Below are 21,359 nucleotides of genomic sequence, written 5' to 3'. Positions count from 1 at the left end.
TAGTTTACTGGCAGTTAACATTGCCAGAAAGGTAAGCAGGAGTTTAACTGGCTAACCAAGCCAGAGTAGCTGTAGTTCGTTTTACTACACACACTTGATTACTTGCTGATGCAACACACTCTTTGATTTATGATGGAAGCGGTCTCTTTTCAAGTACTTTGCCTTGCAATTGCAAACTTTGCTGCTGCTAGGCCCTGCAATTTTAATGTGCAACTAAATCCCTGACTACTTCTGATCGTTTGTATTACTGTCATGCCTAAGAGCACCAGTCATGGACCCCGACCCAGCTTTTCTTCTTATTAATACGGTGGTAACACCTAGGAACTCTAGCAAGGGACTGAGGCCCCATCGTGCTAGACACTGTACAAACACATAACAAGACCACCATCCCTCACCCAAAGAGCCTACCATAAAAACCTCAGTGTTTCAGACGAGTTAATTTTCCTCAATAAGTAGTAAAAAGGCAATATCCAGAGTTAAAAATTAGCCAGCTAATATTCACAAGTAACTGTCTGTTCAAATTACTTACAAAATAAACTGCTCCAAAGCTTCCATGACCAATCTCTCGGAGATCTGTGAAGAGTTTTTCTGGATCTTCTTTAAAGAAGAGCTCTGCAATTTCTGGGTCCTTCAGGCTGCCCGCTCGGCTGGTTGATGGCATCCTGCTGGGCAGTTAGCCGACTGACTATCTGGGTTGAAAGAGCTGCCTCAACCCTTGGTTCATCTGTATGAATGGGGCCTCTTCAGCATGGATTACTGTAAGAAAAACATTACAACTTATCACTCATTACAAATCTCAGAGCCAGTGCAAAGCAACTCATTACTGAAGTCCACAGATGAGCAGAGTCCAAATTTCTTGTAGACTAAGCATGCCACTCATAACGAGTGATGCTAACACAGGAGTTGCTATACCAGATCAGTCCAACTGCTACGTAAGTCTGGTATCCTGCCTTCAACAGAGGCCTGCAACTTATCCCTCTATGGAAGGCACATAAAAAATGGGGGTGGGGGGGAACACCCCACCTACAATCCACTTAGCCAGTCATGCAGGGATCTAATGGGAAAAAATTCCTTCCAGGAATACAAAAATCGACCAGCTTATGAAGGCTTAATTCCCCATATGATCTTTCATTTGCAGAGATACAAATGTTAATGGTTATACAATTATCTGCAGTACGTCTCTCAATGACCCCTAGTAATAGTGAATTCTACTGCTTAACTATAGAACCTTCCTTGGTAATAAACTTACTGCCCTTTAGCTTAATTTAATTCAGTATTACCTTCTTTTATTACACCATAGGCTAAAAAGGAGGCACTGATCAACTGTGACTAATTTTCAATACTTCCATCAAATCACCGTGAACACTTCTCCTGCCACAGTTAAATAAGGGCTTGTCTGCCCTTGAAATGCTGCAACTGTACCACTGTAGCGCTTCAGAATAGACACTACTTACACCAACTGGAGGGGTTCTCCCATCAGCCTAGATAACCCCCGAGAGGTGGTAGCTAGGTCAAAAGAAGAATTAGGTCAGTATAACTAGGTCATGCAGGGGTGTGAAAAATCCACACACCTGAATAACACAGCTAATCCGACCTAACCCCCAGTGTAGACAGCGCTACATCAATGGGAGAACTCTCCTGTCAAGCTAGCTGCCGCCTCTCAAGGAGATGAATTACCTACGCCGGTGGGAAAAGCCCTCCCACCGGCGTAGGTAGCATCTTCATTGAAGCTCTACAGCAGTGTAGCTGTACTGTTGTAGCATTTTAAGTGTAGACAAGCCCATACCTTCAGCCTTATCGGTCTCTTCTGATACATAAATTCAAGACCTCTATCTTATATGCCTGCTCTTGATATTTTCTATCACAACCCACATCTTAGAGAGATGGTGACCAAAATCAGAAAGAGTAACATGTGTCTGTCCCTTCAGACAAACTCAAGCATTGATAGGTTTCAGAGTAACAGCCGTGTTAGTCTGTATTCGCAAAAAGAAAAGGAGGACTTGTGGCACCTTAGAGACTAACCAATTTATTTGAGCATAAGCTTTCGTGAGCTACAGCTCACTTCAGCGGATGCATACTGTGGAAAGTGTAGAAGATCTTATTATATACACAGAAAGCATTTGCTCAAGAAACTCCCTGAAAAAGCAAAAGATCAAATCTGCACAGACACACCCCTGGAACCCCGACCTGGGATATTCTATCTACTACCCAAGATCCATAAACCTGGAAATCCTGGGCGCCCCATCATCTCAGGCATTGGCACCCTGACAGCAGGATTGTCTGGCTATGTAGACTCCCTCCTCAGGCCCTACACTACCAGCACTCCCAGCTACCTTCGAGACACCACTGACTTCCTGAGGAAACTACAATCCATCGGTGATCTTCCTGAAAACACCATCCTGGCCACTATGGATGTAGAAGCCCTCTACACCAATATTCCACACAAAGATGGACTACAAGCCGTCAAGAACACTATCCCCGATAATGTCACGGCTAACCTGGTGGCTGAACTTTGTGCCTTTGTCCTTACCCATAACTATTTTACATTTGGGGACAATGTATACCTTCAGATCAGCGGCACTGCTATGGGTACTCGCATGGCCCCACAGTATGCCAACATTTTTATGGCTGATTTAGAACAACGCTTCCTCAGCTCTCGTCCCCTAACGCCCCTATTCTACTTGCGCTATATTGATGACATCTTCATCATCTGGACCCATGGAAAAGAAGCCCTTGAGGAATTCCACCATGATTTCAACAATTTCCATCCCACCATCAACCTCAGTCTGGACCAGTCCACACAAGAGATCCACTTCCTGGACATTACAGTGCTAATAAACGATGGTCACATAAACACCACCCTATACAGGAAACCTACTGACCGCTATTCCTACCTACATGCCTCCAGCTTTCACCCTGACCACACCACACGATCCATCGTCTACAGCCAAGCTCTGCGATACAACCGCATTTGCTCCAACCCCTCAGACAGAGACAGACACCTACAAGATCTCTATCAAGCATTCTTACAACTACAGTACCCACCTGCGGAAGTGAAGAAACAGATTGATAGAGCCAGAAGAGTTCCCAGAAGTCACCTACTACAGGACAGGCCTAACAAAGAAAATAACAGAACGCCACTAGCCGTCATCTTCAGCCCCCAACTAAAACCCCTCCAACGCATTATTAAGGATCTACAACCTACCCTGAAGGATGACCCAACACTCTCACAAATCTTGGGAGACAGGCCAGTCCTTGCCTACAGACAGCCCCCCAACCTGAAGCAAATACTCACCACCAACCACATACCACACAACAGAACCACTAACCCAGGAACCTATCCTTGCAACAAAGCCCATTGCCAACTGTGCCCACATATCTATTCAGGGGACACCATCACAGGGCCTAATCACATCAGCCACACTATCAGAGGCTCGTTCACCTGCACATCCACCAATGTGATCTATGCCATCATGTGCCAGCAATGCCCCTCTGCCATGTACATTGGTCAAACTGGACAGTCTCTACGTAAAAGAGTAAATGGACACAAATCAGATGTCAAGAATTATAACATTCATAAACCAGTCGGAGAACATTTCAATCTCTCTGGTCACGCGATTACAGACATGAAAGTCGCTATTTTACAACAAAAAAACTTCAAATCCACACTCCAGCGAGAAACTGCTGAATTGGAATTAATTTGCAAATTGGATACAATTAACTTAGGCTTGAATAGAGACTGGGAGTGGCTTAGTCATTATGCAAGGTAGCCTATTTCCCCTTGTTTTTTCCTACCCTCCCCCCCCCAGACGTTCTTGTTAAACCCTGGATTTGTGCTGGAAATGGTCCACCTTGATTATCATACACAATGTAAGGAGAGTGGTCACTTTGGATAAGCTATTACCAGCAGGAGAGTGAGTTTGTGTGCGTGGGTGGGTGAGAAAACCTGGATTTGTGCTGGAAATGGCCCAACTTGATTATCATACACATTGTAAGGAGAGTGATCGCTTTAGATAAGCTATTACCAGCAGGAGAGTGGGGTGGGAGGAGGTATTTTTTCATGCTTTCTGTGTATATAATAAGATCTTCTACACTTTCCACAGTATGCATCCGATGAAGTGAGCTGTAGCTCACGAAAGCTTATGCTCAAATAAATTGGTTAGTCTCTAAGGTGCCACAAGTACTCCTTTTCTTCAAGCATTGATGTTTTCTTTAACTGCTATAAGCACATAACTAAGCTATTTTCATTAAGCCATCTCCAATAGCTTTCTACAGAAGAACCTGAAAGTTCAGAAGCCATTAGTATATGGGAAGTGTTTTAAGTGTGCTTTACCTTACATTTATCCAAAATTGATTGGTCATTTTGGACTATGTCTACACTAGGAAAAAAGCTGTACTTTTAATGTGTTAAAATCCTATTGTAGACAGGGCAATTGCAGTTCTAACATGTTAGGGTTTACATGTACCAGCGAACACAAGTTAAAACAACAACTTGCCTTGTCTACTCTAGGATTTTCACTAACATGTTAAAAACTCACATTTTCGCCTAGAGAGGACAAAGCCTTGGCATTGGGAGTTTCTCACAATCCTCCATAAAATGTTACCAACCAAAACAACTATATCACTGGCAAAAAGCTAACATACTATCCCCTTTCTTCTCCAAATCTTTTTGTTCTGTCTAGTCAAGATTGATACTTCCACATTTTACATTTTGTATGTTAAACCTACAGAAGGTTTTTAACTTCATAGCAGACAAAAACAGTAAATATGAGTTTAAGTGTTATGTTTAAAGGTCACTATCCCTGCACAGTTTTCTCCTTTTCTGTCTCCATACCCCCACCTCTCTTCAAATCTCCAGATCTCTGTTGAATCATTGGTTCCCCGCACCGGAAGAGACTCCTATAGAAATTATAGACAAAAATAATGCTCCTTAGAGCGCTTGTGCATAGCAGTATTTTCCTCTAGCCACTGGCAGCATGTGAAACGGACAAAGACAACGTGATCCTTGTTAGTTTCAAGCAACTGCCAGACCCACTACATGGAAAGCACTATTGTGTGTGAGCACAGCCAAGACATACCTAGTTATCAATGCTGCATGACTCTCCAACTTGTCTAGCTAAGAGGTATTTGGGAGATGGGATGCAAGAAAATCCAGGATTTCCATAATGTACCTCCAAATAGCCAGGATTGTAAACATTTGTAATATAACTATAAATGGGTTTCCATGACAGCCCACTCTCAGCACCCAAGGAACAATTACACATGCAGATACCACAGTGATGGATTGAGTATAAGAAATTAGATGGAATTATGAACTGTTGTGCAAATATAATTATGAACGTGTTTTAAGTATGTATTTATGCAGGTGGCATTACAGTGACACTAGTGTCAACCTATTAATTTCTCTGTTCATTTATATTAAAACATATGATTAGCACAGGAATTATATATAAAATGTAGCTCAATAAGATGAGTCAAATGTACAGGAATGTCATGCCTACATCTTATTTATCATCACAGAAATGTAGGACTGGGTGGGACCTTGAAAGGTCATCTCGTCCAGTCCCCTGCACTGAGGCAGGACTAAGTATTATCTAATTTTATCTCTTAAGGTTTCACATGGTAGAGAACAAGAATTAGCTGCAATTTAGTAGACACCTGAAATGGACTTCATTTATAACAGATGTGATAGAAAAGCAAAAAGATCAACAATATTATATTTGATCACAGCTCTAAAAAGAACATGACATTACAAGACAACTGTTTCGCATTTACAGCCTAGAGCCGAACAATAGACAAAAACCATAAGTCAGAGAGGCAAGAGAAAGGAGATGGGGGAAGGGAGCTGATAACCACAGCACACTCAGTATTATTGAAGGAATGTTTCTTGGATCAACTGTAATGATGTCATGTTACATCTTTTAAAAAGCATCAGATTCTTACAAAAAGGACATTGTTGTTCAAAAGCAACTGCTGCAATCCCACAATGCTCTTTCCCTTACATCTGTTAATCAGTGGGTCTAGGCTTGGACAAACCTGCCAATATGGCCAAAAGTCACATGTCCCCTTCATAGTGCATCTGAGAAAGAGAGAGAGAATGAGAACCCTAGATACACAGAGCTGAGACGGATTACAGGGTTGTCCCCCTCAAACTAGCCACTATTCTCATTCTTGGCATGATTTTTGAGTATGCCTGTGAAATGTCATCAACAGGCAGGGCTTTTTACCAGTGCTGAAACTCCCTCCAGGCTGACAGCTTATACAGAAGTGGTGTGAGGCTCCTTCGCTGCCTTACTTCACATAGTAAATGGCAAATTAAAGTGGGTCCAGCAAAAACGTCAGGTCTATTAATCTATTTCAAATACCTTAAAAGAAATTTTCTTCCTTTATTCTCAAAAAGTTTGCCTATCCTGAATCTTGAACATAATTACTACCTTTTATTTAAAGTACATATAATATATATATATTTTATTTAAAGTACATATAATATATATATATTTTATTTAAAGTACATATAATATATATATATATATATATATATATATATATATATATATAAAAAAACAAAAAAACTCATTTTAGTGCAACAGTTACAAATTTATACATGATGTTATGCCTATCCTTGTGTGAGGTTCAAATGAACAAGCACTGCCAAGACATACTAATGCAATTTCCACCCATTAAATAACTTTACATCTTCTTGCTGTCTTTTGCTTTTTTGTACAATGAAATATTTCCACTTAAAAAAAAAGTTATAACGTTAATTTCCCTTTGTCTTTTTCTGAAGCAGGAAGTCACAACACACATCAAGATTCAGCAAGTTTACCAGTTCAAACACTCTACCCCCAAGGGTGGAGACATTTAAATCAGCAATTTAATTCATGATTTAAACCACGAAGTGGAAAGCCTAAATTTAAATAACTGATTTTAATCAAATTTTCCATTTCTATTTCAGTCTTTTTCTAAAGAAAGGTGCATTATTGTTGGTTGATATAATCATTAAAACATGGCAAAGAGTCCTGTGACACCTTACAGACTAACAGACATATTGGAGCATAAGCTTTTTTGGGTGAATACCCACTTCATCGGATGCATGTAGTGGAAATTTCCAGAGGCAGGTATAAATATGCAAGCAAGAATCAGGCTAGGGATAACGAGGTTAGTTCAATCAGGGAGGATGAGACCCTCTTCTAGCAGTTGAGGTGTGAACACCAAGGGAGGAACATTAAAACATGTTACTTTACAACTAAATAGAGCCTTTACACAAGACTTGGTACAACTGTTTGCTACCTACGAGGTACACTATAACTATAGGTTTCAGAGTAACAGCCGTGTTAGTCTGTATTCGCAAAAAGAAAAGGAGTACTTGTGGCACCTTAGAGACTAACCAATTTATTTGAGCATCCGATGAAGTGAGCTGTAGCTCACGAAAGCTTATGCTCAAATAAATTGGTTAGTCTCTAAGGTGCCACAAGTACTCCTTTTCTTTTTACTATAACTATATACATTTACTTAAGCAATTATATAGCTTAATATTTTCAGATTCTTATTAATTGTACAATTTCAGTATGTTAAAAAATGGTGAATAATATATTGCTTATTTCCTAGAGAATTAATTTTTTGCTCATGATTTGTGTCAAGCTGCATTAGGATAGTAATTGGAATTAAACACATAAAACAGTATATAAAATGTATTTTTATGAATCAAAACAAGCCCTTAATACAGTACATGACCTAGAGTGCCATATTTATAAAGCTCAAATTCAAAGGTTAGATGTTTTCCCCTGATTCTGTCTTTACATAGAAAAGCAGCTTTTACCTCAAGGTTTTAGACAGAGGCTCATGGATTCTACATATTTATTTAAAAATGTTTAAAGAGATTAGAACAAGTTTAGGCTGCAACATACTTTATATTAAATTCAGATTTCATTTTAAACAGATTTATTTTTAAAAAGAAAAAAATATAATTTAAATAAAATCAGAAAAATCCAATTTAAATAAAAAATAAATATTTTTATCCACCTTGCTACCCCCTTTCTTAGAACAAAGATGCTTTAATTTTCGGGAGAGGTGGGAGTCGGAAGGAGGAAAGGAGATTTCAGGGAGAGGGTGGAAAGTGTGTATGCATTATTTTATTAATAATGCAAATATATCATAGTACAAAATAGGAGATCACAACTAAATTGCACTGAAAACTGAAGGATTCAATTCTTATGAATTTTGGTACAACAATTGCTATGGTTGTATTCTCTTCATATGAAGTCACTCAAACCTCTCAATACCATTGGTATTTGAAGGCAATTATTCTAATTTTATCTGATGATTCTGATTTATCTAAATCCTGCTGTGCCCAACATATACCACAGCACTTTAATTTTCAAATTCAGGGTCATGCTGCATGCATGCAATCTACTTTTTGCTCCAGTGCAGCACCTCTGCACTAGAACAGCTACATTGGTGCATAAAACCCAAATTGTACGGTATGCCTCATTGGTGATCATCCATATTTAAGAAAAGATATTATATAAAATATTAATGACGACTGGAATGTAATTTAATTTGACAATTCCACTCATAATCAGAGAGTTACTCCAAAAAGTTGATACAATTAAAAAAAAATTATATTCTAATCAAACCAGAGAAGGATCACGGTGGTATAAATTCTGACCAACTCCTTTTACACATACTAGTCTGCACTGTGTTTATTTTACTGGGTAGTAGTAATGTCACTGAAACTGATTACAGGCCAAAATATTTTATCAAATTACTTTCACATGATCAATTAGTAAAAATTGCACGAATACACCCATGAAAGTCCTTGTGTACATAAAATTTTATGCTGCTATAATTATGTTCATTGTATACATACACACCCCTCAGAACCACTGACATCATGAACTTGCAAAATGAGAAAGGGGAAAAAACCACGTTTGGAAGACTTGTTCTCTTTTGTGTTTTCTGCCTGCCTGTTACCCACGTCATCCCTTGCTAAAACAAGACCCCACCCCGTGACTAAGATCCAATGGGATACTTAAAGGCAGTACAAACAAAGCTCTGCATCCTCAACTGCCATATGCGAAGTGTAGATTTAAGCCCTGTCTTATGTAGGCCTTACAACAAAGTTTAAGGACTACCACAGCAGGGCTGTCAAAATTCACTCGTAATGCCTGTATAGACAGAGCACAGTAAATCCATGGTACGCCCACACCTTGAATACTGGGTGTGGTTCCAGTCATCTCACCTCAAAAAAGATATATTAGAATTGTAAAACATACAGAGAAGGGCAACGAAAACAATGAGGAGTATGGAATAGATTCCATGTGAGGAGAGATTAAAAAGTCTGGGACTATTCATCTTAGAAAAGAGATGGCTAAGGAGAGATATGGTAGAGGTCTACAAAATCATAAATGGTATGGAGAAAGTTTAAGTGTTATTTCTCCCTTTACATAACACAAGAACTAGGGTTCACCCAATCAAATTAATAGGCACCAGATTTAAAACAAACATAAGGAAGTACTTCTTCACACAATGCACAGTCAACCTGTGGAACTCATTGCCATGGGATGTTGTGAAGGCCAAAAGTATAACTGAGTTAAAATAAGAATTAGGTAAGTCCATGGAGGATAGGTCCATCCAGGTCTATTCACCAAGATGGTATGGGTTACAATCCCATGATCCATGACCTCCAACTGCCAAAAGCTGGGACTGGACGATAGGGGATGGATCACTTGAAATTGCCCTGTTCTGTTCATTCCATCTGACACAGGCCACTGTCAGAAGACAAGGAAACTGGGCTAGATGGACCATTGGTCTGACCCAGTCTGGCCGTTCTTATCTGACACTACAGTAAAATGCATCTGTGCCGCCCACATATCCTGGGTAATTATTTGCAATATCTTCAAAGTATTAAACGTAATAAACACACGTATCGGGAACAGACTATATTTAGAATTCACCGTAGAAGCCTGTTAATTACATTAGCTGAAATTTCCACATATGTACAGTGATCAACTTTCAGAATCTCACCCAGACTAAAGCCATTGAGAAGCAAAGACCATTAGAATTTATGAAACTGTGCCAAGTATTACTGCATCAAAGGAACAACCTTAGCTCCAGAAGACTATTCAAAAGGCTATAAAGAGTAAAACTCTCAGATTAGTATGCAGGCTTGTGTGTAAATCAGATTAGTAGAGGTACAAAGCAGCACACATTCTCCCATAGATTCAACTTCAAAGAATTAACAAATTCAATTTTAAAAATAGGTATTTGTTAAATTCTGGTGACCATAACTCATTCAAGCCGAGGTTGAGGCACACAAGAGACTTTGTGTGTTGTAAAATAATTTACCATGCTCTGTCACTTCCCGTTTCATTAGGTATCAAACACAGCACACAACATGAGGAAGCTGGACGGACACGATGCCTAATGATGACCGCCGGGATGATCAGCTGAAGATTCCTCCATCACTAAGTTCAAACAAGTCAATTGTGACTTTGGAGTTGGTTTTGTTTTTAGATAAGGGTATTTTATAGTGTGTAGGGTGGCAATAACTTAACATGGGCTACGTCTACACTATGAGCCAGGGGTATGATTCCCAGCTTGCACAGACGTACTTGTGCTAACTTTCAACTGAGCTAGCACATTAAAAATTGGAGTGAAGCCACAGTACCACAGGCAGCAGCAGTGACGGCACTGCCATGCCTTGTCCTACTGTGGCTACCCCACTATTTTTAATGCGCTAGCTGAAATGGGAGATAGCATGAGTATAGCTACCGGAGCTGGGAATCACCCCCCTAGCTCATAGCGTAGTCATAGCCAGAATCAAATCTATGAAAACTGATCTTTACCGTCAGGTATTGGATGCCTTACCACGGCTAAATATACAGCTCACCGACCACACTTAAAAATGAATTCAAGTCGCTAGTCATAGTCGTTAAAAAAAATTGAGCTATTTCTGCTAACATTAAAGATTATGAAGTAAACAGTCCAACAAACAAAACAAAAAAACAAAATACACCACATTGGCCTTTGAAACTGCTGCTCACCCACAGCTTCATTTGGAAATTGGTATTTAGGGTTTTTACAGCATCTAATCCACATATAGCGTCAACAATTACTAAAGTAAAAGCTTAAATAGATGAAGAATGAATTTCATCATACAACTGTCGGAAAAGGGCTTTTGTTTCTTGCATATGGGTCAGTTCCAAGGAGCATATGAAGCAGAAAGTAAATTATACTCTCAACGCACGACTCGCATTTTCCTGAATGGTTTCCAGTTGACAGTGAAAATTACCACCACTATCATAAAGACAATAAACTGGAACTACTGAAACCACTGACTTTTTACAAATGTTTCCTTTATTTTCATGTACGCCTGAAGCTAGAGTGAGAACAAGAATGCTTAAAATATAAACTGATATGTCAAAATATCTATCCATTTCAAATTGGAGATTTAAGGCCTGACCCACAAGTATAATTTAAAAAAAAATGAACAAACTAATAATTCCCCTTTCAGTGCTTTATATCTTTTGGCTATTTATTGATAGATTCTGAAAATGAACATACAATGCAGTAGTTACATATATAAAACAGACAAAAAAATTAAGCTAAAAGATTTAAATTATAGAATGCAAGTTGCTTTTAGTACACAAGTGTGGAGCAGTCGATGTTTCATTTACTTCTAGAAAGGTACTTGAGAATTCAGATTCCTCCATGCTACCACAAAGACACCAACTATTTTAACAGCACAAGTTTTATAACTTATGTCAAACGTCTATAGAAGATTTTTCCCAACATGGTGTCTAACCATGTAGCTCAAGCATGTTTCCTTTTTATCAAGGTTGATGCATCAAGGTAGAAATGGTAACATCTATTTACATTACTGATATTAAAAACCTCAACTCCAATCTTGAAAAGCAAGATCACAACATATGGAAAGAAGAGTCAAACAGCATATCTGCATACAGATAGAAGAGGAAAAATCATAAATGCCTATTTCAAAATTTACTTTCTTCAATTAGTAAGGTTCATATATTTCCCAGTTTCCAAGGTTTCCTGATTGACTGCTGCTCTACAGCACATATATGTGACCAATACACATCATCTGGCTATCTAGAGACCAAAGACTGACTTTTTGTTCCTTACAGTTAGAGGATGGAGCACAAATACTGAGATATATTTCTTGAACTACCTAGTTTCATCTTGAAATGTTTTGTTTTTACTGGTATACAAGCACCCAAGGTATTCCATAGCTTTTCTGATGGGCATGATGGCTTGTAACACAAGAACTGCCATGCTACATCCTGTGATTTATGGGACATGGAGTTGACTTTAGGGAGAAATTCCAGGACGATCCCAAGAACTATTTTGTCCATAAGAAAAATGCTGAAGTTGTGTTCTATGGGCAGAGTTCCTAATTCTGATATTTGTCTGGTTATAGACTGTTAACATAACTGCTATAAAAAACCCCACTTGAGAGAAAGGTAATAAAGAGAAACCTCCCTCAGAAGTTCTAAAGAACGTACCACAATGATATTGAGCACCAATCTGACGTCCCAAGGTGGAGTCTTCCTGTGTAGTTGTTGAAGATGTACGAGTAAGGATTCTTGAAGAAATTCAGTGCCTGCATATACACATTCTTCCCTCTGCACACTCCAGCACACTGAGTAGCGCTGATGTGCATACCTTCAATTTCAGTGCCTTTAAACCCACAGTGAAATTGTCCTGAAGGAACTCTAGAACTGTATATGATGTTTTTGCTGATCTTGGTGTAACTCTGCTCTCTAAAGCAGCATTTAAAATTTTACCAAGATAATATGTTTACTCAATTGATAAAACTTATCTGGAAATGGAAAGAGTAGAGGTTACCTGGCCAAATAGCCCTCCTCCTTTAGTTGCTCCCTGTCAAATGGCAGGCAGCTGGTTAGTCTGCTGCACTCAGGTTGCACAAAGGGGTCTTTGGGGCAGTCAGGAAATCCTTTTTATGTGGCACACACAACAGTGGTTCTAGTGTCATGTTTACTAGATCCAAAATTCAGGGTCTCTGCAATCAGCGTGATGCCAGCAGAATGAAAGTCCTCTTCTTTCTGACTTTCTGTGCATTCCTGGGCAGAATCCGGTACAGCAGGAACACATAAAAGCTCTGGATATGTGCCAAAGCACTCCTCAATGTAGGCTCCTGCTCACAAGGTCCATACTTAGCCTGCTTTGACAATCTACTGTTGGGTTGTTTTTCCCTTTGATGTACATTGCCCAGGTGAACAGGTTGTTCTCCTTGCCCAGCAATAGTATCTGGCCCGCTCCCTTGCATAGCAAGTGACTTGGCTTCCATCTCCATGCTCAGTTACACCATGGCACATATGTGGATGTCTGTCATTGAATGTAAGAACATCTTCAGGTCTTGCAGGATGGCTTTCAGTTTTAGGCAGTTAACATAGCGTCTTCTCTTTGTTAGACCATGTGCCTTGGTCTATTCCTATGCTGAAGTGTGCTCTGCCACCCCCTAAACCGGGATATGTTACCTTTGTTTTGTCTAGTTCTGAGATTTGGAGATCCTTCCAGCATCTGTTGTTCATCAGCTACCACTGATGTGATATGGACACTTCTGAAAGGATGTTGATTGGAAGTGATGATAAGTCCAGGGGACACAACAGGAGAAAAAAAATCTAGAAAGGCACTATGTGGAATTTAGCCCCTGTGGTACTTATGTACAGAAGACATGGGAGGAACTGGATTGGACGTTCTGAAGGAATACTGAAATCACTACATGGATTTTATTAACTTCTGCTTTCACTCCTTAGAAATTAATACTTAGTGTCAAACTGTACCCCACATGAATAATTTTAAATAGCTATGAACTAATGGTTCTCTCAGTTTATCTCAAAGCTATACTGGTACCTCCCTGGTACTTGTATGACTGGTAGAGTGTCCGCTGGGGCCTTGCATCTGGATGGGGGCCAGAGCAGAAGGTCATCAAAGAAGATGCAGATAAGAACTGTTTCCTATCTGAGACCTGCTAGTAGAACCTCCAAGACCTAAATAAACACCCTAGGTAAGGATCTGTACTGGAAATGGTGCCAATTATCAGCAAAACAAATTGCCATGAGATTAGTTTGACCTCAATTGTATGCAAGGTCTTGGAACAAATTTTGAAAGAAAGTAGTTAAGGACATGGAGGTGAATGGTAATTCAGATAAAATACAACATGGTTTTACAAAAGGTAGATCATGCCAGACCAGCCTGATCTTCTTTGAGAAGATAACTGATTTTTTAGACAAAGGAAATTCAGCAGGTTTAATCTACCTGGATTTCAATAAGGCATTTGATACAGTTCCATATGGGAAAGTATTAGTTAAATTGGAGAGGACGACGATTAATGTGAGAAATGAAAGATGGATAAGGAACTGATGAAAGGGGAGACTACAGCGGGTCATAATGAAATGTGAACTGTCAGGCTGCAGGGAAGTTACTAGTGGAGTTCCTCACGGATCAGTCTTGGGACCAGTTTTATTTAACATTTTTATTACTGACTTTGGCACAAAAAGTGAGTGCACGCTAATAAACTTTCGCAAAAAAGAAAAGGAGTACTTGTGGCACCTTAGAGACTAACAAATTTATTTGAGCATAAGCTTTTGTGAGCTACAGCTCACTTCATCGGATGCATTCAGTGGAAAAAAAAATGTATCTGATGAAGTGAGCTGTAGCTCATGAAAGCTTATGCTCAAATACATTTGTTAGTCTCTAAGGTGCCACAAGTACTCCTTTTCTTTTTGCGAATACAGACTAACACGGCTGCTACTCTGAAACCTAATAAACTTTGTGGATGACACAAAGTTAGGAGGTATTGCCAATATGAAGGAGGACTGGAATATCATACAAGAAGATCTGGATGACCTTGTAAACTGGAGTAATAGAAACAGGATGAAATGTAATAGTGCAAAATCAGGCATTTAGGGACTAACAACAAGAATTTTTGCTTTTAGCTGGGGACTTATCAGTTGAAAGTGACAGAGGAGGAGACTTGGGTGTATTGGTTGATCAAACCTGTGATCTCTGCACCTGTTCCAGTTTGAATGCATCTTTCTTAAACATGGGAGACCAGTTAAATGGTGGATTTTCTGTAACTTGAAGTCTTTAAACCATGATTTGAGGACTTCAGTAACTCAGCTAGAGGTTAGGGGTCTATTATAGAAGTGGGTGGGCAAAGTTCTGTGGCCTGCAATTGCAGCAGATCAGACAAGATGATCACGACAATCCCTGCTGATCTTAAAGTCCATGAGTCTATGAGCAGATAAGGATTGGAATGGTGTTTACAGCCAAAAGGAAGTCCCCATAAGATACGGATCCCTCTTGCATTTTGATTTTCACAGAAACTTCAAGTACTTCAGATCCAGAACTGTTCTGTTCCCTCCCAAACTCCTGGGGAGTAGGAAAACAATGGAGTATACGTACTGCCCTCTCTCTGAGTCAGGATCACCTCTATTGCCAAAGTCTAAAGAAGATGGACTACAGTAAGGCTACGTTTTAGTCATGGGTATGTTTAGTAAAAGTTATGGACAGGTCATGGGCAGTATACAAAAATTCATGGCCCGTGACCTGTTCATGAAAATACCAGGGACTAAAACTTTGGGGGGGGCTGGGCTGCCCAGGGGCGCGTGGGTGCTGGGGCCCGCAGGTACACAGCCCAGGACTCCCACTAGTGCTGGGGGTACGGAGCTTTGGCAGGCTCCCTACCTGGCTCCATGCCTCCACCCCAGCCTTCAGCAGCAGCAGAGTTTGGGTGTGGGAGGGGGCAGGGGCATGGGATGGGGTGAGGCGGGCTCTGGGCGGCGTTTACCTAGGTGGCTCCCCAGAAGCGGTAACATCCCTCTCGCTCAGCTGCTAGGCAGAGGCATGGCCAGGCAGCTCTGCACCCTGCCTCTGCCCAGAGCGCTGGCTTTGCAGCTCCCATTCGCTGGGAGACAAGACAAGACAAGACAAGACAAAAGGTAAATAACCTGCATCAAGGGGGTCAGAGTTCTCAACCCCTCTCTGTCTGAGGGTCCCAGGCTGTGACAAGATTAACACAGTACTGAGGGTCCCTCTACCTCTTCAAAGGGTCCAGGTGGCAGAGGCTCTTCAGCAGCTTTCCTGGTAAGCAGCCACTGCTCTATGGGGCTAGAGAGCTCTGTGTTCAAGCTCTGCTTCCCTTCAAGCACCGCCCTGCACCAGGCTTGGATTCTCTCTTTTAAGGAGCCACCCCTCTGCAGGCTGACTGTGCCCAGAGGAGCTTTTTAACACCTTCCTGACTGGAGTGAGCATCTGTCCCACCACAGCCAGGCTGAACAAACAGTGTCAGCGTGGAAGGGCAAGGAGGGGAGGGGAATATGGACAAGTTTTACTTTCAAATGGGATGCTCTGAACAATATTCTGCAGTGTACCAATAATTCTAAGGGGAAGAATCTTTTGCATCCAAACTCTCCAATGGCTAGAGTCTTGAAGCCCAATAGTACAACTTATAATTAGGGAATACAGTTCTCAGGGCAGCTGTAAGACCCAGTCTTCTACAATACTTCAGGTCATACCAGTCAAACCTACAAAATCTTTCAGATGACTTTAAAGGGCAGTAAACGTCACATTTTTTTGAGCAAGCAATCAGGTCTTAGAACTAGTGTCTTCTGAATCAAATTGACAAAACAAAAGTATGATGAGCTTGTGAGAACTTCTTACAAGGTCTGTTCTAATTTTAGAAATGACCAGGGGACAATTGTGTCTGTGCTAATTAGTGAGAGAGAAAGATATTTACAGCTTCTTTTGTAGGGCAGCAAGGTAATAAGAAGTCCTGAAGAGCAATTGTCTTGCCCAATGAAAAGGCTTCAGGTTTAGTGAAATTAATTTTACAATCAGAGAGACACCATTCAACACTTGGAGATGAGATGAACCCATGTGCCATGGTTAGTTGGGTTTAAGGAGACATAAGCAGCATATAGTGATATCTTACAACATCTCCATTCAACTCTGACTAGAGAAAAATACGATAGATAATTTGAGCCAACAATGGCTTATAGATAGGAACCAAGATCCATGGTCAAAATGGAATACAAAGGTCTCAGGTATATCCCAAATAGGGGCTAAAAGAGGACAGATGGATGCCACAGTTTTTAATGGCACTCCAACTAGTCCTATATTTAGACAGACCTTGATTTCCAAGCCACTCTGGCCTACAGTTGCCAACTACTTACCCCTTGTTACACAAAAAGTTTACTAATCTGATCCTTTTATAGCCACTCCCAATCAACTACAGCCAATCCCCTGTGGCTGCTTTTTTTCTTCTAACACTTTTATATTCACATCTCCTTTGATCATAAGTTGTAAGAATTCCAATATATTAGTAGGTTTTACTGCCAGCTTCCTTGTCAAGAAAAGGATACCAACTGCACAATGCTGAGGTGGATCAAAGAGACAGCTCAGTCTAATAAAACAGTAATAATGGACAACCTAACTCCTGGCATATAAACTGGTCAAATGTCAGTGGGATTATAAACCGAGAGAAACATTTTCTTGACACCTTAAACAATTGCTTCCTGGAACAGCTAATGTCTGAGTACACAATAGGGCTGGCTGTTCCTGACCTAGTATAAAGTAATATAGGCTCAAAAAGTAACTATTCCTTGAGCTACTATACAGTAGGGTCCACAATATAATGAAGTTACGTGCCCTTGGGGAAGGAATAATACCAAAACTAGCATTGAGACACGAACATTTAGAAAGGGGAATTTAAATAGAAAAAGTTAATCAAAAAGATCCTGCATTCAGAAGTGAGAAAATTAATAACCTTAAACTGAGCATGAAAGCTAGTTAAGCCTAAACCATAACAGTCAAAGAAGGTATGCAAACTCCAGCCAAAAGCCTAGACAGGAGGGAACACACACAAAAAAGACAAAAAGGAGTCTGGTTAAATGGCAAAGCTCAAGAGATCATTCAAGCCAAAGAGGTATTCAGAAAATGGAAATCCAACCCAAGCAAAGCTAATAAAAAGGGACATAAACTACAGTAGGAAAAAGATAAAACAGATATTAGGAAAGCTAAAAGGGAATTTGAAGATCAAATAGAGACTTAAAAACAAATATGAAATTATTTAAGTAGAAAGCCTGCAGAAGAAGTCAGGTAATCCCCTGGACTACCAGATAGAAAAACAGTAATTAGGGAGGATAAGGGTATTAAAGAGAATCTAAATTATTTCTGTGCCTCAATCTTCACCACCGAGAAAGATATTTAACCCAGACCTACTCTTTTTAGGTAACAAAGATGAGGTTCTGTCACGGACTGGTATGTCAAAAGAGATGGTGCTGGAACATGTTCATACATTAAAAAGAAGCAAGTTGCCATGACCAGGCAAGTTCATGTCCAAAAATTCCAAAGGAACTTAACAATGAAGTGGCTACACTGCTAACAAAAATATGCAGTCTTTCATTAAAATTAGCTACAGCACAAGAGCATTAGATAGAAGTAAATGGTCACTGGTAATCTTCACAAAAATGCTAAGGGTGATCCAGTAATACAGACCAGTAAGTTTTACTACAATTGATTGAAGCAATCATTATAAAAAGAGAACGATAAAGTAACTAGATAGTTATGATGAGCTAGGGACAAACCAGCATGGCTTCTATAGAGGAAAACAGGATCTCTCGAGTCTACTAGGATTTTTTGAGCATGTCAACAAAATAGCAGGAAAAGAAGAAACAACTAAAAGTTTATTTGGCCATTCAAGGCGGCTTTGACAAACTCTTTACAAGACACTATTACGAAAGTTAAATAATCACTGGACTGAAAAGTCAAGTACTGTCATGGATTAGACACCTCCTAAAAGACAAATCAAAATGTACAACTACATGATTAATTTTCAACAGAAGGAAAGATTTACAGTGATGATCCAAGCCCCTGTGATGGTACTGTACAATATATATATTAGTTATCTGGAAAAGGGAATGAAGAATGAGCTGACAGTTTGCACATGACAAAATTATTCAGGTTAGTTATGTCTACAGGCAACTGTTGAAGAACTTAAGAGGAACCTACAAAAGCTAGACAAGTGGACAGCAAAATGACAGACGAAGTTCAATGTTGAAAAACGCAAAGTAATCAACACTGGACGGAATAATATGTTCCAGTACATATAGCTGAATTCTAAATTAACTGTAACTCTCATGAAAAAGACTGCAGACACCACAAAAAGCAAACAAGATGTTACAATGTACAAGGAATGGGTTAGAAAAATAATACTGAAAATATTCTAATGCAATTATATAAATCTGTGGTACATTCACACCTGGGGAGACAAAGTATTGGGACTGCTACATTTAGAGAGAAGATATTTTACAGGGAAAAAGAAGTAGTATTAACAAAAAAGTAAATCGGGGTCCTACTTACCCTCTCAGACTTCCAGAACAAGGGAATATGCAGTAAAATTGAAAGCAGCAAATTTAAAATCAATACAAATATTTTTAAAAAACAGTACAGAATTAAACTGCAGAACTCACTGACACAGGGTATCAAGGCCAAGATTAGTAAGAGTAACAAAAAAGGATTAGATATTTATATGGATGAGAACATCCACTGACAGATTAAACAAGATTTTTTCATGGTGGTTCTGGGACCTTCTCTGAAGCATCTGGTACTCAGAGATAGGATGTAGGACTAGATGGACCATGGGTCTAATTTGGGACAGCAATTTCTATGACCACTAATCTCTTAGTGATCTCAAACAAATATCCTTTCCAATTTCCTTGGCTACGAAAAAATAGTTAACACAGCACTTCATAAGATACAGTAAATGCCAGTTTCTAAGAAAAAGCCTACTGAAAGACGGCACAGAAATTATAACATATTTTACTACTTGCTAGTCATGTGTCTATTTGAAGTCTGTTTCACTACTGTACAAATATGGAAAAAGCTGTTGAGAACAGACTGTTCAGTGAAAGGCCAATTTCTCCATTACAAAGAATGACCCATCTAAGGATCTGAAAGTGCTTTCCCATTGGAAAGTGGATAGTAGAAGGACTTGTGCCAGGGGAGGTGTCTGCTGTATATGCTTCTGTCTTAAAGCAGGTGGATCCGTGAATGGCAGGACATATTTCTATGTCACAAGCAAGGACATATGTACTGTTTACATACAACGAGTTTAAAAAGAAGATTTTGTCTGTTGTATCAGATCATCAGTGTCCATAAGTGGAGTATTTTGAACATTTATAGTTTCACACATTTCTACAACACAGCAACAGTCCTCCTCAGCTATGAACCCTCCAAAGAAAAAGCAGTTAGTCCACCTCAAATTGAGTATTTATCCCTCCTATCCCCCACATAACTGAACAGAACAAGTTGTTATCTCACATGTGGGAAGAGGGAGAGTCAAAAACAAACCCTGTCTTTGTTCTTCTTTTTGTCTAGTGGAAGACACACATCCCTAGTGAGGTTTACAAGGGCTGGATTCTCTGTGTTTTTGTTTTATAAAGTAGTTTGCAGGAAACCTCAAGATGGTAACAAATATTCAATTTTATTGTACAGTTTCAACTACGCTAATTTTATTTGGTTGGATGAAAAAACGTCCTTATGCCAACCAGAACACCCAGCAACGGAGGAGGCCAGTGGTTTACGATCAGAACTTATCCCTGTTAGGCACCTGAGGTACAAGCAGCAAGTGACCAGCAACAGAGAGGGAGAGACTTATTAATACTTATTTCAAAACCATCAAGAATTACTGGAAGGTAGCAGATATCCTAATCTTATATATGTGCTTGCTAACAATCAAGAACAAACACAAAGAAACTAAGACTGCACGGAGGTGGCGGTAGCATACGAACTTTTAAGACATGCCTGTATGGAGAAAAGAGGTTGTGTTTTAAAACGTATTAACAACATATTTTAACTGAGGTGACTATAAAAAGGAGTTTGCACCTCGTGTAGACAGGGCAAACCAGGTACACAAATGTGTTAACAACAGTCAAGCCTGGGGCTCATCTTAAGGTTGACTGTGATCAGTTAACACGTTTCTGAACATCACTTTCCCTATCCATGCTTCCTGCAAGTTCCTGGTTTTAAAAAATGTGTAAATTAAACCATATTGGCTAACATGTTAATAAGGGGGGTTACAATGTAACTCAACCAATTTATTACATGCTAACGGTAATGTGCCTTATGTATCCTAGACTTAAAACATGCTATTAATGCATGTATTAGCTAACACGTGCTAATGTCATACTTTAAAATCCTTGTATAGATGGAGCCTTTTACGCCAATACCCACTTAATGTGAGTATAAAATCCATGCTAATGAGATGTGCTGCAATACTGCACCAGACAAAAGAAATTTTTGGCTGCTTTTAC

At 39.6% G+C, this 21,359-nt stretch overlaps 1 protein-coding gene across 5 annotated transcripts in view; it reads right to left on the bottom strand.

The window, feature by feature from the left end:
• The window catches only part of TAOK1 (TAO kinase 1), a 138,303-nt gene that overhangs the window by 54,175 nt on the left and 62,769 nt on the right, over positions 1-21,359 (bottom strand). For all 5 annotated transcript variants that reach the window (XM_037880567.2, XM_037880566.2, XM_037880568.2 and 2 more), the window contains one exon: positions 530-756. In XM_037880567.2, the coding sequence (XP_037736495.1) occupies positions 530-661 (132 nt within the window). In that variant the 5' untranslated portion in view covers positions 662-756. The remainder of the gene's footprint in view (positions 1-529; positions 757-21,359) is intronic.

This window comes from Chelonia mydas, chromosome 17 (assembly GCF_015237465.2).
Source record: "Chelonia mydas isolate rCheMyd1 chromosome 17, rCheMyd1.pri.v2, whole genome shotgun sequence".
NCBI classification, from domain to species: Eukaryota; Metazoa; Chordata; order Testudines; family Cheloniidae; genus Chelonia; species Chelonia mydas.
This window is presented reverse-complemented; position numbering and strand designations above follow the sequence as displayed.